General features: G+C 39.2%; 3 protein-coding genes across 5 annotated transcripts; 1 reads left to right on the forward strand and 2 right to left on the reverse strand.

Moving 5' to 3' along the window:
* Positions 1 to 765: 765 nt before the first annotated feature.
* Positions 766 to 1,792, reverse strand: LOC133729586 (late embryogenesis abundant protein At3g53040-like). Its single transcript, XM_062157138.1, has 2 exons — positions 1,584 to 1,792; positions 766 to 1,487 (listed from the first exon to the last, which is right to left on the reverse strand). Exons 1-2 carry the CDS (start codon positions 1,710 to 1,712, stop codon positions 1,008 to 1,010), a joined length of 609 nt encoding a protein of 202 aa, XP_062013122.1. The 5' UTR covers positions 1,713 to 1,792; the 3' UTR covers positions 766 to 1,007.
* Positions 1,793 to 7,349: 5,557 nt separating this feature from the next.
* On the reverse strand, positions 7,350 to 8,202 carry LOC133729587 (uncharacterized). Its single transcript, XM_062157139.1, has 2 exons — positions 8,016 to 8,202; positions 7,350 to 7,925 (listed from the first exon to the last, which is right to left on the reverse strand). Exons 1-2 carry the CDS (start codon positions 8,142 to 8,144, stop codon positions 7,539 to 7,541), a joined length of 516 nt encoding a protein of 171 aa, XP_062013123.1. The 5' UTR covers positions 8,145 to 8,202; the 3' UTR covers positions 7,350 to 7,538.
* Positions 8,203 to 9,076: 874 nt separating this feature from the next.
* On the forward strand, positions 9,077 to 15,200 carry LOC133729585 (B3 domain-containing transcription factor LEC2-like). 3 transcript variants are annotated; one of them, XM_062157135.1, is made up of 8 exons: positions 9,077 to 9,273; positions 10,858 to 10,964; positions 11,680 to 12,862; positions 12,964 to 13,038; positions 13,218 to 13,318; positions 13,419 to 13,465; positions 13,575 to 13,648; positions 14,371 to 15,200. In XM_062157135.1, exons 3-8 carry the CDS (start codon positions 12,488 to 12,490, stop codon positions 14,959 to 14,961), a joined length of 1,263 nt encoding a protein of 420 aa, XP_062013119.1. In that variant the 5' UTR covers positions 9,077 to 9,273; positions 10,858 to 10,964; positions 11,680 to 12,487; the 3' UTR covers positions 14,962 to 15,200. The 3 variants fall into 3 exon arrangements, with proteins under 3 accessions (XP_062013119.1, XP_062013121.1, XP_062013120.1); XM_062157137.1 differs by having other exon boundaries at positions 12,991 to 13,038; XM_062157136.1 differs by lacking the exon at positions 10,858 to 10,964.
* The last annotated feature ends 11,262 nt before the right edge of the window (positions 15,201 to 26,462 follow it).

Here is a 26,462-nt window from a genome sequence, read left to right on the forward strand (position 1 = left end):
GCTTTGTTAGCCAAAACTGAAAATTTTGACAGATTTAACCCTGAAAGATTAAAAAACTTTGACAATAAATTAAATTATAAGGGTAAATAGGACAATTATAAAATAGATTTTATTAAGAAAATTGAAAAGAAATTATCCCACAACCTCCACTTTTCTCTCCCACTATTTTCTCTCTGCAATAACAGATCTATTTTCTTTTGTAGATAACTTTTTTTTTTTTTTTTACAATTAAAATTTTTCTTACACATGCAGAGCATGTGATTGCAGACTAGTTATCTGTATTGTAACCTCAGGAATCAATATATAACACTAGCTTTCTCCATACATGCTCTGCATGCCGGCATATGTTATAGTTTTTTATTTATTTTTTATTTGAGAAAATAAAAAATTAAAAAAATTGAATAAAATAGTTATTGCAGAGAGAGATGGGAGAGAAAAGTGAGTTGTGGGATAATTTTTTTTTTTTTAAAAAGTCCTATTTTGTAATTGTCGTATTTACTCTTGTGATTTAATTTATTCTTAAAGTATTTTAATCTTTTAGGATTAATTCTGTCAAAATTTTGAATTTTGACTAACAAAATCTCTTCTCTTAATAATAGTATAGATAATAATGATATATCGTTAATAGAAAAATAGATGAAAATACCAAATGGTCAAATAGTTAAATAAAAAAGAACCGTTTGACATAATGATAAAACTTTTTAAATGTCAAACGGTTCTCTTTTATTCACTTGGTATCAAATTGTCCAAATAATAATACGTGGATTACCATAAAATTTATCCAAACTTATAATCAGTTAGTAAATAGTGGTAGTACATTTTTGTTTGTTTGTTATTAAGCGGCTGGCAGAGAGCTTGGAAAAATAAAAGTTGAACTAGAAATATCAAGGGAAAGCTTTTCAGACTATTGAGATTATCTTCCTGCCATACAAAATGTTAAGACGATTGCTTCAAGCTACAAATTCTACTACACCGCGCTTATGTATCCATGCATGCAAACATGTCAACTACAACTTCAAATTCTTCACCGCCTCCGCCGTCTTGCTCATCCCCTCGTTCACCTTATCTTTCACCGTCTCCGCCTCACTCTCCGCCGCATCGTAAGCCGTGTCCTTGGTACTCACTGTGGTGTCCACCACCTTGTTACTGTCCCCCTTGGCCTTCGCCGCTATAGTCTCCGCCGCGTCTTTTGTCTTCTCTGTTGCACCATCTGCATACTCCTTTACCTTCTCCTTGGTACTCTCCGCGGACTCCGCCACCTTGTCCGACCCCTCCTTGGCTTTCTCTCCTATAGTCGCCGCCGCACCTTTGACGTTCTCCACCGTGTCTTTGGCGTAATCGGTTGCTGCTCCCTTCAGTTCCTCGAAGCGTTGCTTTCCACTCTCGACATCGTCTTCCAGGGTTTGCTTTGCTTTAGTACTCCAGTCCTTGTGGTCATACGCCCAGCGAGAACTTGATTTCCTACTCTTCTCCGCCGCATTTCCAACCTGAAATTTTAAATAACGTCAATATAAATGAAATGGGGTATGTACATTGAAATTGAAGTGCAGGAAAGTAGTGGGTAATTTTAACCAAGTGATTACCTTGGAGAAGTTGGAGAAGGAGGTGAAGCAGACCCTGGAGGTTTTGAGAGAGCGACTGAGGGACTGTGAAGCCGGGGATTGAGGAAACGAGGACCTTGAGAGGTTGAAGATGACATTGCTGGCTGCCATTGTTGTTAATGCGCTGTGTGCTATCTGCTCTGTTACTGTTACTATCTTTCTTTCTTTGTATTTGTCTCTGAATGAGGAGATGGTTTACCTTCCTCATCACCCTTTGCATGTTATAAAGAGCTTAACGAGGGCAAGGTGGCAGTGGGATAGGGTTGACACGCGTCCTGGTCCAGTCCTGGAGAGTAAGTCTAAAAGAAAATTTGGAACGTTTTGATCCTCACAGCCTATGGTGTCGGCTAGATCATTTCCAATTTGGCATCTATTTGTGTGGGTATTAATCCATGTACAGGTATAGCCAATATCCATGTACAGGTATAACCGATAATCCATGTCGACTATCACGAAATCTACTAGCCTAGGGGAATCAGGAAAGGCCCAATGGGCCTAGCAACCGTACACCAATGGAGGGATTGTACATTGTCTTTTTATTTTTTATTTTTTTAATCTAGAATTACATTAATGAATACGGGTGTAACAAGTGTCAACTTAAGGACATTACTCACATTAGTGATAGGACAACACTATTTCCTTGTATTTTTTTTTTTTAAGAGGAAAACAGAATCAGGTTCCATTACAAATCGACAACGTCTCTCCGTTAAGTTAGAGGGATCCAAGAATCCCTCATATTACATCTCAAAGCCCAAATAAAATTATTCAAAGCAAAAAAACCAAACCAAAGAACCAAAACAAAAAACAAAAGCAAAAAAACCAAACCAAAGAACCAAAACAAAAAACAAAAGCAGAAAAAGAAAGAACGCAGACCCACACCATCCCAAACAGAACAGCTGACATGAAGCATCGATGCCTAAAACCATCTTGGTGTACATCTCTGCAAACTTCATAGCGAAGCTTCCGCCTAAGATAGTGTAGGGCTGCTACTCTAACCCTCTTGGGAGAGGGTGTTCACCTCTTGCTTCTCCATAGACTTGGGTTTATTTCGATGACCATGAGGACGACCTATTTTCTTCAGAACATTCCCAATAGCAATAATGGGGACCTCCACCAAGCCCTCACCGGTACCAAAGGACTCTGACAAATGCACCTCTGCCAAGCAAAGACACTTCCCAGACGCAAGAGAGTCTACTTCACAGGTCCTGCACACACCCAAAATCCATGTTGTCCCCCCATCAGAAAATAGCCTAGACACGACCCATGCAACAGCCCAGGCCCAATCAACTCCCCAGCAATCAACCCAGGCCCAGTCAACATCCGTGCTGTCAAACCAGCCCCGGTTAACCTTCCTTTGATCAACCCTAATTCGAAAGGAAGATTTCCCGTCAAAAAATATGGAGCCTCCAACCTAGTTTTTGCTGTCGCTGTCAACGAGGACCCAGCCCCAGCCCTAGCACCCAGCACAGGCACCGACGAAGCCTGGCATCTCCTCCACAAAATACGGCGCCCCTGACACCGGTGCAACGACGTCTCCACCCAGCTCCGAGCCGATAGTCCCCGACCCTGGAAGTACCAACGCCTTCTCCATTAAACCCCTGTCACACAGACCGCCGTTGTGCCCAAAGAAGCAGCACGCCAGGCAAATCCCGTGGCACTTTTCATAGCGAAGCTCCAACAACACCGTGACCTCCGACGAAAAATCAAAAGTCCACCGAGCCCAAACCCTCAGGCGAACATCATGGACCAACCGAATCCTCTGAATAGGCTCATTCCGACATAACGCCGACTGATCAGCCTGAACAAACTCGCCCAAAGCATTGCCAATTAGGGTTAGGGCGCGCTCATTGGGAATGGCAATCCACAGCCCTTTCACCGCCACCCAAAGCTCCGGAGAATGGAGAGAGACCACGTCCAGCGATCCCACCCTGTCGTAGTCCTCCAGTACCAGCATAGAGCTGCTATAAAACCAAGGCCCTCCCCGAAGGACACGGATCTTCTCATCCAGTTCCTTGAACTGAAAAACGAAAGCACTGCCCTCCTCCTCACGGATCAGAACCCGCTTCTTCAACAAACATACCCCTGAAATTAATAGCTGTCGAGAACGCCGGGATCACCACATGTCTCTTTGGAGCCATAACCCGGCCACACAGGTAAAAGAAGGGATCATGGACTGCATCTCCGCCCTCGATTAGGCTCACAACAACCTTCTCCAACAATGCAAGTGTAGACGCCGCCTCACCTGTCGCCATCTCAAAACAAATCTCGATCAATTTCTCAAGCTAGAGAAAACCCTAGCAGAGAGAAAGAGCCGACTTTTTGTTCAGCATCACTATTTCCTTGTACTTAAAATTATGGCATCGAGATGTATAAGAAAAAATTTCAGCTACTTGTGCCTTTTATTGGGAATGAGATTAAAAGTACAATAAAGAATTATTTGACAACAATAAAATAAAACTTCACTGATTGTCCTATGGTCATGATGAATTTAGGTGATTAAGTTCGATCATTTGTCCTCTTTTTTGAGAATGAGACTGAGAGGATAACAAAGAATCACTTAACTTCAAAGGTTCTTAAGATAAAACTTCCTATTGAAAATGGATCATGTGTTCGTGATGAAATTAGGTGATTAAGTTTAGAACCATACTAGCTAGCTAGTGTTGATAACTTTTTTTTTTTTTAGGGAAATGGAATCAGGTACCAATATATTACGACGTCACAGCGTCAAGCTAGAAGGTTTCAAGAAACCACTCATAGTACATGTACAAGCACAATACAGACTGCGCAAAACAGCCAGAAACTCCTAACCAAACTGCCCAACATAGCTAAATTATTACTAGCCAACAAATCAAAAACCTAAAGGAACTGCAGAAAAGAAAAGCAAATAAATAAAACTTCCCTAACCCTACCCTATCCAAAGATGGGACCACTGTCTTGAGCATCTTGACGCCTAAGACCCAAATGGTGTACGTTGCAACACAACAACACAGAGCACGGTAACATCCAGAAGACAAAAATAGGGCTAGAAGAAAAACTGTCTACCTCCCTAAAAGCCCAATCCAACCCAAACTAAGTGAAAAGGAAAAAGGAGACCTGAGCCAAAACAAGGCCCAGATCACTAGGCTGCAACCACAACCCAGTAAGGCAGAGGCCCAAACCCACTACCAAAATCCAACTTCCTTACACCAGCCGGACTAGACCGGCCTTCCCGGTCGTTCACCGTTCCCGCGGCCTCCATCTCTCCTCCACCATCATTGGGTCCTCCTAGAGTCGGCCGGAACGCCTACTTCAAAAACCGATCAACTGAGCTCGGGAACCACCACCACCCGCTCTCAAAGTTGCTCGAACTCGCACCTGCCGCTGTCACCACCGTGATCGGAGCCTCAACAGACTGAACCGCCGAGCCCTACACCGGAGCACCACCACGATCGACTTCTCAGACCCAGATTGGAACAAATCCGAAACCAATCCGCCGCTGACAAAGTTTGGAACTTCATTGAATATGTTCACAGTGAATTCAATCAAGTGATTAATTTAAAACAATACCATATATGTTTGATAGCATTGTGGTTATAACCTAACATAGCGCTAATACTCATAATAAGGTAATTTGAGCTAGCTTACAAGACTAATTTGATGATATATGGAGAGACCCAAATCCTTGGGCAAAATTATATTCATCCAATGTAGAATATATATAGTTCACATTCTCAACCCTTATTAAGTTACTAGTCTGGTCATTTTGCTCCAGTTAGTGTATTAAATACTTTGTTTAAATATTATTTATATATTTATTCAAGCAAATTATAATTTAATATACTGTAGTCACATATATATTCAAACTCATACCTGTGCTGGCTGTGCATTACAAAATTACCTCATAATTTTTAACTTATTTTTAAGCTCTTCATCGATCCATCACTTCTGCTAGAAAAATTTGCAAGTGAATGTTTTTAGTTCTTTGAAATTGATTTCATGATTGGTCAGCTTTATCAAAATAATTCCTTTTTTGTTAATGTTTTTTATTTTTTACTCGGTCACAATTTATTATTATTATTACTACTACTACTACTATCATCATCATCATCATCATCATCTTAGTTTTATTTTTGTATGATTGTCACTTGGTGTACCATATAACTACTCACCCCAGGAAAAATATGTTCAACCATCCTTGAATATAAATCCAATAGTGAAAAAAATTATTTTTAAGTTAAGTTGTTGTTTTTTTTTCAACCGTTGGATTTACACCAAGAGTGATTGAATATAGTTTCAGAGAGGATCCTCTCTGAAGCTGGAGTTGGCGCTTGTGGTTTCGTTTGGAGGCTCAATGATGGACACTGCGGTGCTGATTGCGACGACTTCAATTGCGTTGATAATAGGGGTTTTGGTGGTTCTGTGGTGGAGATTTGGGGTTGAGTTCTTCATTGCAGTGGTTTGATTCCTCGCCTCCAGTGATCTGGTTACCATTGAATTATTATGCATTGGCTTTGTTGTGGTTTTGGAGTTGGTTTGTTTCAAGATTGCAGGGCCCGTCATGTAGGATACCTGGCAGCACTATTGACAATAATCGATTCCCCAGATTGTAATGGACTCAAATGGGAATAATTTTTAAGCATATCATCGTGAAGGAGATACAGGGGGAGGGAATAATTTGGTGTTCCATATATATACCCATAGAAAGAGGATATGGGATGAACCATATATACATATGGTCTTTCATGGACTGTGTCTCTCTCTCTCTTCCCTCTTCCCTCTGTTCTTCTTTTACTTCACTCAGCACCGATGCATATGACAACTAATCAAGTAGGTATCAATGAAATTTGATATAGAATTAGTTTGATTTTATGAAAACAAAAGAGAAAGACCAAATTAATGGGTGTGGTTGATCCCTCGCAATGCTTGAAGAGAGGAAGAAACCCAGGTATTAGATAATGAAATTTTACAGGGAAGAAACCCCTCAGTGGAACACCCAACCCCATAAATTGAAACCATCAATTGAATCCCAACCAATCTCATTCCATCAATTCAATCACAACCTAGAAGAAAATTTAGCAACCACCAAAACCCATAAGGACGAGTCAAAAACTTAACACAGAGAGAGAGAGAGTATTATCTCCGTAGATATGCTATTACGACGGGCTTAAAGGCGACGACCATCTGGTGGAGCCGGTGGAGGGCGGCGGAGAAGGAGTCGCCGGTTTGGCCCAGGCGAGGTCGAAGTCAATGGAGAAGAACTTTCAGCGGGTGGTGGTGATGAGGACGGAGCCGGGGAGGATTGAAACTTGGCGTCGGCGAGGGCGGAGATGACGGGGAGGCTGAGGCGAAGAAAGAGATTCTCCAAGCACGATGTTGAGGAGAGTCGAGGTTTCTGGAAGAAGAGTATGGTGTATTGGATTTTGATGTCAAACACTACGTGGCAGTATGTAAATCATTAGATGTTTTTACACGTGTCATTACATAATTGAAAGTTTAGGAAGCTCAGGTGATTAGTTTGCTTAAGAAAGGATCCTCTCCCCTTTCTTTGATTAATAACTAATTAGGTGAACAACAGTGTGCAAGATATATATCTGAAAGCAAGATATATATCTGAAAGAGTTAATAACTAATTAGGTGAACACCAGTGTGCAAGATATATATCTGAAAGAGTTAACAACAGTGTTATATCTGAAAGAGTTGGTAGAAATTTGTAGGTAAAAATTTCTTTTCTTGGCATAAGTTTAGCTTAAACTCTCAAAGCTTTACGACTACTGAAATATCTTCTTTATCATTATTTCCACACAAAAAAATAAATAAAATATATGTTCAGAGGATTGCTTTAACTTAATTTGTAATTCTAGTATTAACCAAAAGCTTTAACTTTGCTTATTCAACTGTAAGCGCTAGCAGCTAAGCTTATGTATCCATATGTATAAATATGTCGATCACAAGTTCAAATTATATATTCTCTGCCGTCTCCTTGACCTTCTCACTGTAACTCTCCTTGACATTCTCACTGTCACTCTCCGTCGTCTCCGGCTCCGCCACCTTGTTAGTCCCCTCCTCCGCCTTGGCCGTTATAGTCTCCGCTGCCTCGTTTGTCTTCTCCTTTGCATCATCTGCATACTCCTTGGTCGTCTCTGATATAGTCTCCGATGCGCCTTTTACGTTCTCCATCGTTTCTTCCGCGTACTCCGTCGCTGCCCCCTTAATTTTCTCTAAGAGTGGCTTGTCATCTTCAACATCTTCTTCCCTGGTTGGCTTTGCTTTGGTACTCCAGTCCTTTCCGTCATACGCCCGGCGGGAACTTGAGTAGTCCTTATTCTTTTCCGCTGCATTTCGACCCTGAAATTTTGAGAGCTAGATGTCAATATAAAATGAAATGCATGTGGTACTTTCAACTTCAGCCGGAGTGGCTCTAACTAGAGTAATTACCTTGGAGAATTTGGAGGCGGAGGTGAAGCAAACCCTGGAGGTTTTGAGAGAGGGACTGAGAGAGTGTGAAGCCGGGTATTGAGTTAACGGCGACCTCGAGATGTTGAAGATGACATTGCTGGCTGCCATTGTTGCTACTGCTATGTTACTTCTCTGTAACTTTCTTTTGTTTCTCGAGCAGATATTTTTTCTTGTTCATCACCCTTTGCATGTTATAAAGAGTTTAACGAGGGCAAGGTGGCAGTGTGGTTGGTTGACACGCGTCCTGGTCTATTTCTGGAGAGTAAGTTAAAAAAGAAAATTGAAACGTTTTGATCCCCAGAGCCTATGGACATGTCGGCCACTCGGCCAGATTGTTTCCAATTTGGCATCTATTTGTGTGGGCATTAATCCATGTACAAGGATAACCAATTTGCCATTACTAATAAAGTTCACTTAAATTCTCAAAAAAAAAAAAAAAAAAAAAATACAGTTCACTTGGTCCAATTTCAACTGGCTTAGGCATAGCCCGGGGGTGTGAAAAGTCTCGAGGTCCAAGATGGAATTGGGCAAGCCCAAACTTTATCGATACGTAATTTCCGAACATATTTTAAGAATTAAGACTGAGTAAAAATTTAGGGCCCGTTCGGTATCATTTTGCGATACTGTATGACTCACACAATTTCTAAGAAAAATGAATTTGGATGCAAAAAGTGTGAACATCATCATGTTTTAACATAAATCGAGCCATATTCAAAGATGAGGCAAAAACCTAAATTGTTTGGAACATGAGATTCTCAAGGCTCATGTAAGATATTTACAGCAACTCATTTTGATACAAGGATTGAAATTTTTTTTTATCCTCATTAAATGAGATTTTAATTTGTGACCTCCACGTTATCCGTTATTCTACATAATTAACATGCCACAGCTCATTGACACCAAGAGGTGTGTTTTTTTTTTTTTTTGGGAAAAGTATTGGCACCAAGAGGTTGAGTTTGAAATCAACTCCTATTCAAAAGAGGTTCAGTTTGAAGACTGGACAAACACTCATTTTTATTTATATAAACTTTTATTTCTGGAGTACGTACAACGTATTGATTCTGTGAATGAAAGTTGTAACGCTTGCTTCTTGCCCAGGAAGGAGAGAAAGAAGTGTTTGATTCAAAATTGGTGTCACGTTTAGAAGAGGGTGGAGCTTTGTCCACTTGCACTGTCCCGACGGTTTCCTTCACGCTAAACCTCAAATGGCTGTGCCATCACTATCTTCCAAGTTCAGGTCAGTTTTATATGTTAAACTTCTCTCTTTGCTCCTTACAATTTTACTATTACCACGCTTCTGTATCCCTATGTGGAAAATTTTCAATTAGCATTTTCAACTTCTAATACCTAGATGTTCGATTTGGGGAAATTGAGTCCTAGCTCAACTCGGTTTATTATGGGAAGATCTGAGGAAAGTTGTGCCATGCAAAAGTGAAGCCGCTAAACTCTCTTTCAATTCAATATAGGGCATTGGACATCTATAATGACACACGAGTGTTCTTGTTGTTATTGAGTTAAAGAAGTGTTAGAGCACATGCTACTTCTGGTTTAAGACATATGAAGAGCAATAGTAGTTAGTTTCAAAAACTCTGTTAATTTGGATTTAGAGAAGGAAGAAGCCATTTTAAACCTTTAGAATTGTTTGTTTAACTTGGATTATAACTTGGTTGTTTGCTTTGTTAGCTCCATGAAAACTCTTGCGAGTAATCTACCTGTGTATATACCAGTATCGCTACATTGGTTACAATAAAGGGAACTTATATCAGGAAGTATTGACATTGTGTTATGTAGTCATGAATTATAAATGAACGGAGTTTTCAGTTAAGGGTTGATCGTTCAACTTCTAATGAAAATTTTCAAATGGTCATATAGCTATGAACAAAAATTTGTAGAGTTCTATACCATTCGAACAGTGTCAAATTTCCAAGATAAGATGACCAACAAAAGCTTTACAAAGCTCTGTAGAACACATATTGGTCTCTGCAGGATGAAATTTAATAGATGGTGAGTCTATGAACTACATTGTCATTCATTGTAGAAGGAATACATATCTAGTCATGAACTTTAAAGCATTTTTATTTCTGCAGTGATCATGGACCATTTGTTTGAAACTTACCAGTTCATCATGAAAAGTGAATTCTTATGAATCACATAACTACAGAAGTCTCATATCTCGTAGCTTGTATAATGAAAGATGGTGTCCGTTTTGTTCTGTATTCTTTCCTGCTCTACTGAAGTACATTATATGATCTGATCTCTGAAAAGTAGTATAAAACCTAAGGAAATTCCTACTGTTAATTGACAGACTTTAATACAAATCTAAAGACAAACTGGAGTTACTTCTTTTACTGCTAATTTATGTTCTGCTATTTGTCATAAACGTCTTTAGTCTGTCTCTACCTATGTTGTTAGCTCTGTTGAGTATTTTTAGCATAGGTGAAATTACATGCTCAGATGTTTGTCTTTATGACCGAAATTAAACTAATATTCATATTCATCAGCAGTGATAAATATCTAGAATCAGACATAAATCATGAAATTCATCTAAATTACCCCATTTGTCTTTCCCAAGGATGTGTGTACGTTTCACATTTTAGAGGTTAAGTGCATGGACGACACTCCTGAGGCAGGCGTGCGTTTTCTCGCTTTACAGGTTGAGTGCATGGGCGACACGCCTGAGGCAGGTGTAATCACCTAGGCCGGTAGTTGCATGCATTTTGTTGAGACTCCCTTTAAGCTTCTATATAACACCAGCTTATTCTCAAGGCATCTTCACATTTCACAGTTCAAGTTCTCTTCCTTGTTCTTCTTTTCTTTATAGAGTTCATAGAAGCAGTTGAAGCAGTTTTCTCTGTGGTGATGAATATAAGAGATATTCATTGAATTATTGGCATGGAGGAATTTCCTTTTAATTCTGTGGTGAACTCTGTAAGTGTACTAAGAACCAATACTGCATTATGATCTTATAGCGCTGTGTTTCCTTCACTAAAAGGATATTCTGCTTGATTTGTTAATCTTGACAGTGATATTATGATTTGTGATACATGATTTCTCATGCGCATGTGAATCGTGTATAAATGCACTTATTTGCTGTCTGGATTACCTTATTTGCTTGATTTGTTACCTGTAGATCCTGTCTAAAGTTGTGTTTTGTTACCTTTTGGCAAAATATCAAATTCTTGCTCTGAGAGGAAGATTATCAGTTTTATTAGAGTTTACAAGTTAAAGCCTGTATTCCCTTATTCACGGGAATGATAAAATCAATTTCTGTTATGCAATACTATGACAACGTTTTGTTGGAGATGAAGGCCTGATGAAGGTTTGAAGCTGTTAAGATGCCATGAGATTATGGATTTCTGTAGAATTCACCTTACAAAGTCTTCCCTACCTAAACATAATCATATCGTCTTAAACATATATCCAGTCTTTAGCTTAATTGGTGAAAAAAAGTTCGTAAGAAGTAAGAACGTACAACTAGACTTTTTTCCCCATCTGTATGCAAATTTTTTGTGTTTGGTTTATTCATATCTCAAGATTCAAGGCTACAGTATTAATGTATTTATGATTTTATGGTAGAATTCTCTTAATTAATTGGAACATGTTTTCTGACTGGAAAATGTTTCCATTGTCTTCATTGATGCAGGGTGGACTCAAAGGCGTTGTCTTCGATTCATGGTCTGTGGTTGAAGAAATGAAAAACAAGAATCAAGACATGGCTTCAAACAATGGAGTGCTTCAAATCAAGACGAAAATGAAAGCACAGATCTCATTGATGAGTTCATCAGGTTATGCTGCCCCTTTCTTTACTCACATTCCAAACATTAGACAACCTTGTTTATTCACATCCCAAACATTATATAAACCAAAAAAATGACCTATAAACTTATAAACCATAACTATATCAAGGTTAGACCAGCACTCAACCAGATATAAAAAACATGATTTTATAGAAAAGAAACTTAAGGAGGACTAGGTCTGGCCATTTGCCGTTTCTGGGGAGTCGTTGCACAGAGAGGAAATCATGCCTGGAAATAGCAAATTAACTACCCAACATATAATACCTCAAACCCTAAACCCAATCCCACCCCCTCCCACATTGCTCTTGTAATGCTTGCCTTTCAGAGAGAGAGAGAGAGTTTGAGTGAGAAAAGAGTTTAACCTGAAAAAAACCAGTCTTGTGCCACATTTCACTCCCTCTGCCTCACCGGAACTATTCATTGCTCTCTCTCTTTCCCATTCTATGCCAACAGTTGTTCTCTTCTGAATGGCACCACAGATTCCTAGAAAACGTCCAAAACCAAAACCCATCAGCCCCTCCCTGTACCTACTTAAACACACAGAAACCCAAAACCCAAAACATCACTACCAGAAACTAAGAGCAACTCTGTTATCACCAATACAACTCCCCAAGGACCAACTTCTCTGTCTCTCTTCTTTTCCATTGTTTGATAATGGAGAACTTCCGCCCACCTTTCACACCTTCAACAACTACTGCTAGCTCTTCTTCTCCATCTTCAACTCTGGAAAGTTCATCATCTCAGTTGTATCATGATCCAGTGGTTTGCTACCTACCACCACACCCACATTGGCAGCAACCACCATGTTTTTCATATCCTCCTCCCATGCGTCCCGATCCAGTCCCAAGTTCGGCTGCGTGGGAAACAAGGATGGCACGCCAAAGAAGAGGCAACATTCTGAGAACAAGAAAAGCTGCTCGTGCCGCGGCTGCTTCTTCAAGGTTGGCAGTAGGGAAGGATCCATCTAGTGCTGTTTCTGAAACGCCGAATGAACAATACATCTACTCATTCTGCACGCCGGATAACAAGGTCAGTGTTCTCGATTTATGTATGAATTGTTATATTTTCTTTCTGTTTTGTTTTTCTGTTTTGAAGTTTGTCTTTCTTAGTCATATATCTCTGTTGCACAGAAACTGAGAATGTTGTTCGAAAAACAGCTGAAGAATAGTGACGTTGGATCTTTGGGCCGGATTGTCCTTCCGAAGGTGATGAGCACCTTTTCTCCTTTAGTTTTCTTATTTTTTTTTCCTTTCTCTTTTCTAAGTTAAAGAGCGACCATTATTCTGGTTTCTAGAGCTTTGCACCAAAAAAAAAATTTGCTCTTTCTTAAGTCACTCATGAAGTCACTAATGTCATGTTGATCTGTTGTTTACCTCCTTCACAGAAAGAGGCTGAAAAATACCTTCCAAGCCTCTCCGACAAGGAAGGCATAGAGCTGAGAATCAGGGATGCTCTTTCAACCCAAGAATGGGGTTTGAAATACAAGTAAGTTGATGACAATGCTAAGTGAACCTCATCTATGGCAAACAGTTTTAATCAATTAATTAAACTGTTTCCGCTTGTTGATTTTGAATTTTTGACACAGATACTGGTCAAATAACAAAAGCCGAATGTATGTGCTTGAAAACACAGGTAATGAAATTTCCAATTGACTCTCTCGATCTCTCTCTCTCTGCGCGACGAACATGGAATGTATTCAGTTCTTCACTGACTAGTATATGTCCGTCTTTCGATGTAACAGGAGACTTTGTTAGGCAATCTGGAGTGGAGGTGGGAGATAGCATTCATCTTTACGAAGATGAATGCAAGAATATTGTGAGTTCTACTCTCCTTAGTTTTCTTCTTTGGATAAAGATGAGCATTTTGATTTTTGAAATTTGAATCAAGAAAGATGGATAGAGTTTGTTTAAGGCTGCATGCATGGTGACAAATTTGCATTACACCTTTTTCAATTATGCTGACAGTTAACTTTGTATTAGAGTGAGGCGAAATTAATTAGAGGAAATGATGTATTGGTAACATTGAATATACAGCTAGGACTCACGTTCCCCTTGCATCCTCTGAGAGTTTTAGAAACTGTTTTAATCCTTTCAAAAAAAAAAGAAACTGTTTTAATCATCAATGAGCCAGCAGTTCAGATAAAACCGGCTAAAGAATCTTTCATCCAAATAAGACTAAAACGGGTGTTTTAGCCTTTTAGGCATGACTTGTGTATAGATTTCAGTTTAAGCGGGCCACTCTTTCACAAAATTAACAAGAGAATACATAATACTATACAAATTTGTACTTGGGTGCGTCAATAATTTGAATGAGATTTATTATGAGACTCACATGCACCTACAGTTGAAAGTCACCCGCGTTCACTCAGACAGACTGTTTTAAGCATATCAATATGGAGCCATCTTTTTATGCCTATAATGGATTTTCCATGAATGCTTTGCAGGTTCTTTATATGCATGAATCCTGCATAATCTATTTGCTTCACTTAATCTGTATTCTTAACTAATTAAGCTCTTTCTTGTCATGCGAGGAAGCAGTACGTCTCCATCCACCGGCAGGCTCAAGTAAGACCAGTCCATGTTGTCAAGCCCTCCTCAACCTCATATCATCAACAAAACTATACCCATACCAACACCAACACCGCTAAAAGAGACAACACCAACACCAAAACCAAAACCAACACCACCATCGATCACACCAACAGCAAAACCCATGCCAACACAACAAGCATATACACGCCATACGCCTACAATGAAACCGGAACCGGTGAAGTTGAGACTTCTTCAGCGGTAGTATTACTACAACAACAACGCAATGAACAACTAATAGAAACAAACAACATGGTGACATTGTTTACGGATCCTGCTTCTTCATATAGACAAAGTGAAGAAGCTAGCAACACCAACAACGACGTCACTAGACAACAACAAACCTCTACTCAACCAGCTATGGCAGGGATATTCGGGTCCTCATCATCATCATCGTCCTCACCGAGTATAGTGAAGATGGCTGAGGATAACTTTGGCGACTGCTATGAAGGCCTTGGGACGCTCCCGGAAGTAGTCGATCGTTTTAATCATTCTCTTTTTGATTTTGACGACATAATAAGGGACGACAAGACGTTATAGTGGAGTGATGATAAGTGCCGTCTGTAATTACTAGGTTAATTATTTGTATTCAACTTACAGAAGGAAATAATTTGTTCTTGTAATCTACAATTCTACATTCTTTTCAAACTAGTGGGCAGTAGCAAGTTGGGAACTTGGCTAATCATTGCTGTCTGTAACGAGGGACATATATATGGAAGCTTGAGCTGTAATTAGAAGGATCGATGATAATGGCCAATTAGCCACTGAATGTTTTAATAAATTTTGGGCTTAATGACCGTAATACCCCCAATTTTTCTAAAATTTGTCAATTTACATATTTTCATTAACTTTCGTCAAGTTCCATATTAAGTGTTATCACGTGCCAAACATATGAGGGTAATTTGGCCTTTCTCGTTATTCATTTATTTTTATTTTTTTTAGAAAATTACACACAAGTGATCTTTTGAAACTTTAATTAGTGATAAGGCCACTTAATTGTACGTTTTTGTACACATAGAGCCACTTGCTTCCACAAATTAATTCATTCGTGACAATTTTACCCTCCCACTTTCTTTTCCATTAGTCTACGCCCTTACCCCTCTCTCTCTCTCTCTCTCTCTCCACGACCACAAATTTTCACACCTTTGGTCTCCGCCCCCGATTCCGGCGACCACAGGCACGACGCTCCCCCCTTCTAATTCGGGCGACCACCGCCTCCGATCTGGTGAGATTCCAATTGGTCTAAGCTTGCAAAACCTCGAAACGGCGCCGCCATGCCTGAAGACGACGACGAAGAAGCTCCAATCGGAGCTACCTCACTGAAGTCCAACTCAGATCTCTCCGATTCTCTACTCGCCTGTGGTTTCTCTGTGAACTCGACCTCGTGCTCGTACTTCGGCGTTGAGATTTCTTGCCGGGCCTCTCCCCCAAGCCCTACGAACCGACAAGTTGTTGCCGGCGACCTTCTTTTGCCTCACTGACTTGGCCTACCTGTGCCTGACCTGCGACTCGAAGATCCACGGTGCCAACAAGCTCGCGTCGCTCTACCAGTGCGTGTAGATGTTCAAGGTCTACGAGCAAGCTCCAGTCGTCGTCACTAACAAGGCCGACGTCGCCGTCCTCTAAATTTGGTGTTGGTGTGCTTCTGGATCTCATTCTTGGTGTAGATCCGAGCGCTGTCGGCGTTTCTCGGTGTTCTGCCATCGACGTTCCTAGCGTTCTCGTGCTCCCTTGCCTCGGCTTCGTTGTCTCCAAGTCTCGGATTCGCCTCGGCTCCGTCGTCTCCCAAGTAATTCGCATTTTCCATTTCGTTTGAATTTGAATTTATAGCTGCAAATTGTTTTGAAAACCTCGATTTTAATTGCCTAGTGAAAACTTTGAAGTAATTGTTTGTAGTATATTTGGATCGAACTTTTGTTTATGATCGATGAGTAGTATTCACTGCTATGGGTTCTTACAATCAAATCAAAAATGAAAAATGCATTTTGAGGTCTTGCAGCTTACAATGCATTCCCTGTTAGGCTCAGAGGAAGCAAAAAGATTGACATTCTGGCTATTGCCATTGTTATTGATTGATTGTTGTCTTATCTTATATGCTATTGCATGTATGTTAGTGTAATGCTAGCACTGTATCAGAATTTTGTATGAAACTTAGTTTTCTAGCATTTCTTGGTTGAGATTTGTGTTGCACTATCAACATGGACAATCAACATATGATTTTGTGCAATAAATTTCTTTGTCAGTAGCTTTTTATTACTGGTCAAGTAGCTTTGTACATGTGTCATAGTAGGTTTACGTACCTATATCAGTAGCTTTTTAGATTACTTGTTTTTGATTATCCAGTTAATAAAGAGTACCACATTTACAGTGCAACTGCACGCTGCTGATTTTAGTTTGCATTTCAAATATTAATATTTTGTTGTATCTTTGTTTTTGAATTCTTTCCCTTTGCATTTGCAGTGCTAGATTACGAAAATCATGTCAATTTGGGTAGTGAAGGCTCCATTGACCAAGAGATCATTCGGCCAACCAAGAAATATTGCAATGAAGTCTAGTGCTGAAGGTGGCAAAATAACGCCTAAGGTTAGCGTAGAGTGGTACAGCTTGACAAGAAGAAACATCAATGGTGGCCATTTGAAATATGACACTAGCATTACCACATTGATAGTAGCTTTCTACAACTATTGTAATAGATTTTCACAACTATAGTAGTGGCGTTTTACAACTACAAAAGTATCTTTTTTCCATTGCAATAGCTTTTTTATTTTAGCTGTATCATTTACATTTCCATAGCTTTGTTGGTCTCTGAGAATAGTTTTCTCAATATCTGGGAGTAGTTTTTGTTTTGCTTGTTTATTGCTTTTGGCGTTGTTGAGAGTAACTTTTGATGATGGTTAGAGTAGCTTTTGTTACTGGTGAGAGTAGTTTTCTGGTGTTGGTGACAGTAGTGTTTGTTGCTGGTGAGAGTAGCTTTTGGTGTTGATAACAGTAACTTTTGTTGGTAAGGATAGTAGCTTTTGATTTTGGAGAGCGTAGCTTGTGTTAGTGACAATAGTTTTTGTGACCTCGTTGGAAATCTCACCAGCGTAGCTTTTGTTTGTGATAGTAGCTTTTGTGACTGGTGATCGTAGCTTTTATGACATTGCCGGAAATCTCACCAGTGTAACTTTTGTTGCTAGTGACAGTAACTTTTATTGCTAGTGATAGTAGTTTTTGTGACCTCGCCGGAGGTTGCCGGAAATCTCATCAGAGTAGCTTTTGTTGCTTGCCACAGTAGCTTTTGGTGTTACTGACAGTAGGTTTTGTGGTCGCCGGAGTTCGTGAGAAGTTGTCGGAGACTCGCCGGAGTTGGCCGGAGACTCGCCGGAGTTGGCCGGAGACCTGCCGGAGAGGAGAGAGAGAATGATTGTTGAATTTTTACTCAAGTGGCATTTATGTAAATATATTAGTTTTTTATATCCAAAATATAATAGGCCTGGGCATAGTCAGGCCGGGTCGGTTTCAGGCCCAAACCGAAGTCGAACCGATCCAATCGGAAATCCCATTTATGACACCGAACACCATATTGTTGCAAGCTTGGGCCGAATTCCAGAATCGGGCCGGGTCGGTTTCGGTTTTGTTATGGGCCCAAATTTTCATTTTCAAGCCCAATGTGAACCTTGTTTTCTAGGCCTATTATAGTCAATCTTCAGCCCATAATGACTTTTTCAGTATATTTTCACTCTCAGTCTTTCACAAACGTGAAGAGAAGCATCACAAAATCCAAGCACTTGCAAAATCTAAGCATCACTAAGTCACTAACATTACTGCCATTACAAACATTATTCAAAATCCAAGCACTCAAACTTGCAAAATCTAAGCATGAATCGATGATAACCTAAAATTTCAACCATAACTCATAACATAATAACATCATAACTCAGCACATCTGCAAATGCAACAATCCTCATATTATGTTATCAATTTCCTTGAGTTCCTGGAGTTCCTTGAATTCCTTCCATCATCTGCAAAAAATATAGAACACAATTTTAGCCTCAGATGTTCTAAAAAGGCAGAAGAAACAATTTCTTTAACTATATTCAGTAAGCCAATAACAAATGAAACAAATCATGTTCATAATCTAAGCAAACAAATCAAAAATCAAGTTCATGACCTTAAATCCTTAATCCCAACAAAAACAAATCAAGTCAGAAACAAATCAAAAATCAAGTTCATAATCTGAGCAAACAACAATAAAAAACAAATCAAGTTCGTGACCTTAATTCATAATCTGAGCCCACAACAATCAAAAACAAAACCCACAAACACCAACAATCAACAATCGGTTGCAAAGTAGAAACTAAAGTTGTAAAACCCACAAACAACATCAGAAATCAAAGCAGAAAACTAGAAAACCCTAAATCTAAATTCCCAATTTGACTAATTTCATCACATACCGGAGCCCGGAGAGACGTCGGAGAAGAGGGAGACGTCGGAGATAGCTGAGAGAGACGTCAGAGATGGAGATGGCTGTGTGGGAATCAGAGATGGAGATGGTTGAGAGCCTGAGAGAGACGTCGGAATCGGAGATGGAGATGACTGAGAGAGACGTCGGCGGTCGGTGTTCGTTCGGAGAGTTGAGAGAAACTGAGACTCTGAGAGAGTGACTCGAGAGAAACTGAGAAAGTGAGATCTGAGATGACTGATGAGTGAGATCGGCTGTGTGGGTAAAGGGGGTGGGTATTAGGTTTTCATTTTCATTTAGATTCAGTGAGGTAAGGTGTACTGAAAGAAAAAATAAACCAATCAAATATTGACACATAATATAAATTATATAATTTTAATATATATTTTTCAAATCGGTCGGGTCGGTCTTAATACGGTCGGAAATGAGTTCAAAACCGATTCTGACCCGCATATAGTCGGTTTCGGTTCGGCAAAACTGAGTTTTTTCCTTCCTTAATTCGGTTCGGAAACCGAACCATATTTCTTGGTTCGAAACGGTCGGAAAACCGATTTTCATTCGGTTATGCCCAGGCCTAAAATATAACATCCTTTTTAATCTAGTGGCCTTATGAGAGAAAAAAATTAATTGGTGGCCTTATGACTAAAAAGACATTCAAAAATGCACTCTTATATGTAATTAACCCTTTTTTTTTTTCCTTTATCTTTTGATCTCTTACCTGCTAAAAATAAATTAAGAAAGTTGATAATAATTCAAAGTTAGGATGCAAAGCTTTCTTTTGCTCTTGAAGGAAGAAGTTGATTATCTTATTCTGGAAGTATCTTTTTCTTGAGATATGACAAACAAAATACAAGTTTATTTATTTATTTATTTATTTTTCATTTATAATTGTTCAATATATGCTGAAGTTGATGAGATGATATTGAGATGGCCTGATGACTTGTTTATGTAGTTAATTTCTTGTATGAGAGTTTGTTTGTGTTCCAACTCGGGCAATTGGGTTAATTCCCATCGATCCTGATCACATGGTCAGCAACTGACCATGTGATCAGGACTGTAATTCCCATATTGTATATGTAGTTGATGGAACATATGCAGTTTCTTGTGATTCTTTGTTTAATAATTTGATGTTATATTTGTCTGTTAAATTAATAAAAGGGCGTTATTAAAAATTATACTTTTATCTTTCATTCTTATGACTTTACCAATTAAATACTACAATAGAATGAAAAACTATCAATTCCAAAATTTATTTTTCAATATGTTCCAAATGCCCACATAAAAATATCAAAACCTATTCCATACACCGATATGGAGTGTGTGTGTGTGTGGTCTAGAGAGGAAAATAAATCTTCCGACTTTGACATTCCTGCCAACTTTGTCACACACACAATATATGTTATTAGTGGCATCGCGGGTTCGGAGGTGGGCTGGAGTTGATGGGATCGTGGAGGCATTGCTTGGCTCGGCGCGAACTGACCTAATATGGGTTGGATCCGATTGGAATTTTTCGATCTGCATCTGGGCTTTTGATTCCGGCATAGGGAAGGGAAAGTTTGGAGAGGGTGATGTTTTTCCACGGCGCGGCCCGGATGGAACAAGGTTGACCGCGATCCGGTGAGGGTGGATGTGCGTTGCAGCGGGTGGTCCGTCGGAGGTGGTGGGGTTGGGCCACGCTTACTTAGCAGCTTGTGATCTGTTTGCATTCTGGATTAATTGATGCTTGCGCTGGAGTTTTTATTTCTGTTTTTAATTTTACTTATTATAGTTGGTTAGTATTGTCTCGTCTTTGGCGAGTAATAAGTTCCTGCATGTATCTTGTAGGGCTAGTCGGGCTAAATGCCTGTGTATGCACTCTCAGTGCCTTGTCTGGCCTAGCGAGGCGACGATCCATTGTTAAATGGTCGCAACCTCCTAGTGGCAAAATGAAATAAAGTGTCGTCGGTTTTACTCTCTGGCAGCAACATTGTAGGAAAGCTATGCGTATAATTATGCTATGTTGTAATCAAGTTACATATCGAGTTATCTTTCCGTTATGTCACCGCTATGTCAAAGCAAATAGAGTAGCCAGTAGAGCACTCTTTACTAGTTTGTGCCTGGTTGAATACAGCTATTTAGTAGAGACTCTTGTTATTATTACAGGACGTTCTCTATATGCCTATTTTAATCAGGGGTAGTTTAGGCTCAATGTCCCCCTTTGTATTCGACAGTTTCATTAATCAAGGCGCTTGGTTTGCCGTGACTGGAGGCCCTTTTTACTAACGAGGCGCAATCTTTTATTTGACTCCTCAAACGTTTTCGGAAGCAGACATAACTCCTATTGGGATGACGAGAATGTGTGGATAAATATTTGCAGCTGTATAAAGGAAAAAAGGCCGGTTGACTTTTTCGAACTGGAACACACTGAATGATCACGTTCTTGATGAATGGATTCGTTTCGCAATTACAAAGGGAGTTGAAGAACTTCATCTTCTATATTTATGTTTTCCCTCATTGGTTACTTTCAGAACAAGTAACGTTGCAGGCTCAGCTGGTCCTCTAAGTTTAAACTCTTTGCCATGTATGGAGGCATTCTGCGACCTCCTCTGCGACCTCCTCCCAATTTTAAATGTTCAATCGGCTTACTATTCTTGTTCTTCGTTATGGTAGATCGTTGAAAGTTTTACGGCGCGCAGACCTCTCTTTTGTTTGTGCGTCCCTTGAAAGCTGGACCTTACATGGCTGCAGGGTTGGTTTACATCTGAGTAAAGCGGATGGTGATTCACATCGGAATATTGTTGCCGGTGATCGTCTAAATGATCTCAAAGTGTTGTATTGTGAGGGCATAACCAAAAATATAGATTTTTGCACAAAATCTTGCCTCCGTGGAATACATTTCATATAAAACGAGCACTGTTTCTGTCAAAACTCCACGCTTAATTATTAGCAAGAGTTTATTTGTCAGGCACGGTTTTTGATCCATTATTACCTCCCGGGCTTGAGACTCTTCATCTTCTTATCGACCCGGAAAAGCATACCAGCATCTGGAAATAATCTCAAGAAATTGAAGGTGGATATCTGCTAGAAATCATGGTGAAAGCGGAAGAGCAAAGAAAATGGCTATGGAGTTTGCAGAAACCCTAGAAATCTAGGTACAGAGATGAATGAGGAAGACGAAGTAGGTAGAGAGAAAAGCTACCAAACTTTTGATATTTTCGTTGAAACTGTTTTTACAATTGAGCTAAGCTAACAATTATGAGCTGATTAGTTCCTTTTATACTATTACAAGAATAACAAACTCTCTCTAAAAGATCAATTAGCACCAACTAATTGCTAGCTGTACTAACTAATTACTAACAGCACCATGAGATATCTGACACGTATCCTCCTCCAATCTATCACTACAACTAATTTCTCTCACTTGATCTTTGTCTGGATGAGTACCACGTGTGCATTCTGTTGATGAGGAGGCGTGTTGACTGAGATCAAATCCTGAGCCTTGAATTGGTTGACTGGATATTTGTTCTTGAACTGTGTATTCTGAATTTCTGATCCCTGATTGTGCTGACCTTGATGAGTTACATTCTTCACTTTATCAATATCTACTCCCTAGTTCAGAAATACAATGATGAGGATCTCCTTTGCCTTCTGGATTTTCTCAAGGCTGCACCCATTTTAGAAGAACTTGAAATAGGTCCAAGACTTATTACTTTCTCGACACTGATGAACGAGAGATAAAGAATCTTTCTGCATTCATACATGGCAACTTGAAAATATTTAATATGCGGAATTTTCATGGTACTTGGTCCGAAATAGAGTTTACCATTTGTATCCTAAAGTATACAACGAGGCTTACCATAATGGTTATTGAGCCATTTGCAGAATACTATTCCAATGATGTTGATGCAAAGATCAGCTACTCCGGCAGCAAGAATTATCTAGCAAGACCTAGGGCAGTTATCCAAGACAAAGTCAAGGAAGTAAAGACCAATGCTCGAATTATATTTTTACAATAGTACATTATTCGTGGTTTTAGTTCAAGAATGTATCTTACATCTCTATTATATATGTATGTGTTCTTCATATTTATTTTGTTTCATCAATCTATTATTTATATGTGCTCGGTGTTTTAATGTTTCAAAACTTTGCTGACAAAAATATTGTCAACAAGAGACTCTCTATTAATAATTTCACGATAGAGACTAGGGCTGGGCGTCCGGACCCGAAAAACCGAAGACCCGACCCGAACCGAGCCAAAAAGCCCGATTCGGTTCGGTTTTGATTTAGAAATTCTCGGTTTGGTTTAGGGCCCGACCTGAATATATTTTTTCGGTTCGGTCTCGGGCTTCACATATTTGGAGACCGAAAGCCCGATCCGGCCCGATTTTCCTCCATTTTGACGATCTCAGCCTCTGTCTCTCTCGACAACTTCTCAGCCCCCGTTTGTGGCTTCACCTGCAAATCCAGCATTGCATCCCTTTCTTTAAGCATCTTCTCTGTTCTCTCTTATCCAATCTAATCCTCTCTAGCTTCTTCCTCATCAGTTATCGCACTTAGCTCCTTAGCCAAAGAAGCATCCATCACCGTAGTTTTGAAACCATCTCAGCCAGTCAGCCCTTGTTCTTCCCCAATTTCTGAAAACCCAGCCCCATTATCAATGATTCAACCCAGACTTGTTAGCAATTTTGGCTGAAAGACTGAAACTCCTGACCTGTTAGCAACTCCAACTTTGGGTTCCGGCAGCGGCGGTACCCAATTGGCAGCAGAATAGTTAGATCTAGAGATCTGGGCACCTCTTCACCCAAGTCCTCGGGTCAACCCAGCCCAATCCTCACTCCTCCTAACTGAACCCCTCTTCACTCTCCCCTCCATCCAACGCGCCACCAACGAACTGCATAATGGGGATTGAGGAGGAAGAAAATATATATATATATATATATATATATATATATATATATATATATATATATATATATATATATATATTATATGAATAGAACTGCAGAAGAAGAAGAATAAGAACTTAAGAAGTGTCAAAGAAGACTAGAAAAGAAAGAGGGAGGAAGAAAAAAGAAGAAGAAGAATATATGAATAGAAGTATAGAACTGCAGAAGAAGAAGAAGAAAGTGTCGAGGAAGACCAGAAAGAAAGAGAGAGTAGAAACTAGAAAGTAAAAGGGCAGAGCCTTTTGTTTTGTTTTATTTCTACCGCTTAGGACAAATAAATATAAACGTCGAACATAATGTTCCTAAAGCGTCTCATACGCCAGTGGTTGGGAGCAAGGATTTGGTGCAAGAGGTCGGGGGTTCGAACCTCGCCTCTTATTGAATTTCTATATATTTTGCATATTGGGCCCGAAAAGCCCGAAGACCGAACCGGCCCGTTTGGGATCGGTTTCTGTTGGTTTTCATTTTTGAAAAAGCCCGAACCGATTGTTTCGGGCTTGGTCTCGGTTTTACCAAATTTCGGGCCCGACCCGACTCGAGTCTCTAGCACACTCTTCCTTTTAAAAATTTTGAGACATTATAGACGAATATTTCATTGACTCTTTTTTTTTTTTGGTTTTGAGAACTTTACCGACAAAAGTCCAAAGTTCATATGTACAACTTTTACTTGTTGGCACTTGGCACTAGTGTTTTTTTTTTTTTTTATGTCCAAATGTAGAGAGAAAGGATAAAAAAAATTTAAAAATCTTTTTGGTGTTAGTGTCATTAAAAGCCATTGTGAGTGAAACTAGGAGTCATCATAGCCGGGTTAGGGCAGGCCCTACCCTAAATTTTAGGGTTTAGGGTAGGGCTCGTCAACGGGCCGGGCCGGGCCTTACTATATTTTTAAATAATGGCGGGCCGGGCTTCATTGTAAATCGAAGGATCCAAGCCCGTCCATATAAAGCGGGCCTTGCGGGCTTTATTTATAATATATTTAAAGACACTAATTTTTTTATAAATCTATATTTATATATCATGCATTCCAAAGAGCAACCTCTATCAATTCAAAGAAAATGGGAAAAACGACCGTTGGATGTGATTATTACAATAAATTATGCGTGTGGTTAAAAATTTAGTCAATTTCACCATCATTTCGAACCCGATCAGATTGGTCAACCGTAGTTATTTGTATGTTTTCTTGGTTGACCAATGGCGTAACGACCGCAAAACGTGCTTATTTTTTTACATCACGTTTGTAAATATTTCATCGATGGATGTGCGTGGACATAAGATAAAAATTTCAATTTTAATTACAAATACGTTGGTCTATACCAATTTGCCTCCTAAAGTTGTATAACTTATGCATTGCATTTAAATTGTTGAGGTTCATTCTAAAGCAAACATGAAGTGAAAAATGAATTTGGAGAAACCAACCACTCGATGGAGAGATTGTAATGTTTTATGGTGGTTGTAAAAATTTTAGCCAATTTGGTTCTCGTTTCGAATTCGATCAACTAGGTCAAACTTAGTTATTCTTATAAACCTATATTTATATATCATACACTCTAAAGAGCAACCTCTATCAATTCAAAGAAAATGGAAAAACCAACCGTTGGATATGATTATTACAATAAATTATGAGTGTGGTAAAAAATTTAGCCAATTTCACCATCTTTTCGAATCCGATCGAATTGGTCAACCGTCGTCACTTGTATGTCTTCTTAGTTGACCGATGACATGATTACCGCGAAACGTGCTTATTTTTTCACATCACGTCTGTAAATATTCCATAGATGGATGTGTGTGAACATAAGATAAAAACTTCAATTTTAATTACAAAGACGTTGCCCTATACCAATTTGCCTCCTAAAGTTGTATAACTTATACATTGCATTTAAATTGTTGAGGTTCATTCTAAAGCAAACATGAAGTGGAAAATGAATTTGGAGAAACCAACCGCTCGATAGAGAGATTGTAATGTTTTATGGTGGTTGTAAAAATTTCAGCCAATTTAGTTCTCGTTTCGAATTCGATCAACTGGGTCAAACTTAGTTACTCTTATAAACCTATATTTATATATCATAAACTCTAAAGAGCAACCTCTATCAATTCAAAGAAAATGGAAAAACCAACCGTTGGATATGATTATTACAATAAATTATGAGTGTGGTAAAAAATTTAGCCTATTTCACCATAATTTCAAATCTGATCGAATTGGTCAACCGTCATCACTTGTATGTTTTCTAAGTTGACCGATTGCATGACGACCGCGAAACGTGCTTATTTTTTCACATCACGTCTGTAAATATTCCATAGATGGATGTGCGTGAACATAAGATAAAAAATTCAATTTTAATTACAAAGACGTTGGCCTATACCAATTTGCCTTTTAAAGTTGTATTGACTTATACATTGCATTTAAATTGTTGAGGTTCATTCTAAAACAACCATGAAATGGAAAATGAATTCGGAGAAACCAACCGTTCGATGGAGAGATTGTAATGTTTTATGGTGGTCGTAGAAAATCCAGCCAATTTGGTTCTCGTTTCGAATTTGATCAGGTGGGTCAAACTTAGTTACTCTTATAAACCTATATTTATATATGGATTAAATATTGTTTAGTCCTTGAGATTTTGACCATAAAACACTTCAGTCCCTGACCTTCTAATTTCACACGTTTAGTCCCTCAA

This window comes from Rosa rugosa, chromosome 2 (genome assembly GCF_958449725.1).
Source record: "Rosa rugosa chromosome 2, drRosRugo1.1, whole genome shotgun sequence".
NCBI lineage: Eukaryota > Viridiplantae > Streptophyta > Magnoliopsida > Rosales > Rosaceae > Rosa > Rosa rugosa.

What these genes read in the sequence shown, in the direction of transcription:
- LOC133729587 (XM_062157139.1), bottom strand. Translation starts at nt 8,144, where the DNA reads ATGGCAGCCAGCAATGTCATCTTCAACATCTCGAGGTCGCCGTTAACT. An exon ending in CCGCCTCCAAATTCTCCAAG is followed by an intron (nt 7,926 to 8,015) that starts GTAATTACTCTA and finishes TCAAAATTTCAG; the next exon opens with GGTCGAAATGCAGCGGAAAA.
- LOC133729586 (XM_062157138.1), bottom strand. Translation starts at nt 1,712, where the DNA reads ATGGCAGCCAGCAATGTCATCTTCAACCTCTCAAGGTCCTCGTTTCCT. An exon ending in CCTTCTCCAACTTCTCCAAG is followed by an intron (nt 1,488 to 1,583) that starts GTAATCACTTGG and finishes TTAAAATTTCAG; the next exon opens with GTTGGAAATGCGGCGGAGAA.
- LOC133729585 (XM_062157135.1), top strand. Translation starts at nt 12,488, where the DNA reads ATGGAGAACTTCCGCCCACCTTTCACACCTTCAACAACTACTGCTAGC. An exon ending in GAATGGGGTTTGAAATACAA is followed by an intron (nt 13,319 to 13,418) that starts GTAAGTTGATGA and finishes TTTTTGACACAG; the next exon opens with ATACTGGTCAAATAACAAAA. An exon ending in AAGATGAATGCAAGAATATT is followed by an intron (nt 13,649 to 14,370) that starts GTGAGTTCTACT and finishes GCGAGGAAGCAG; the next exon opens with TACGTCTCCATCCACCGGCA.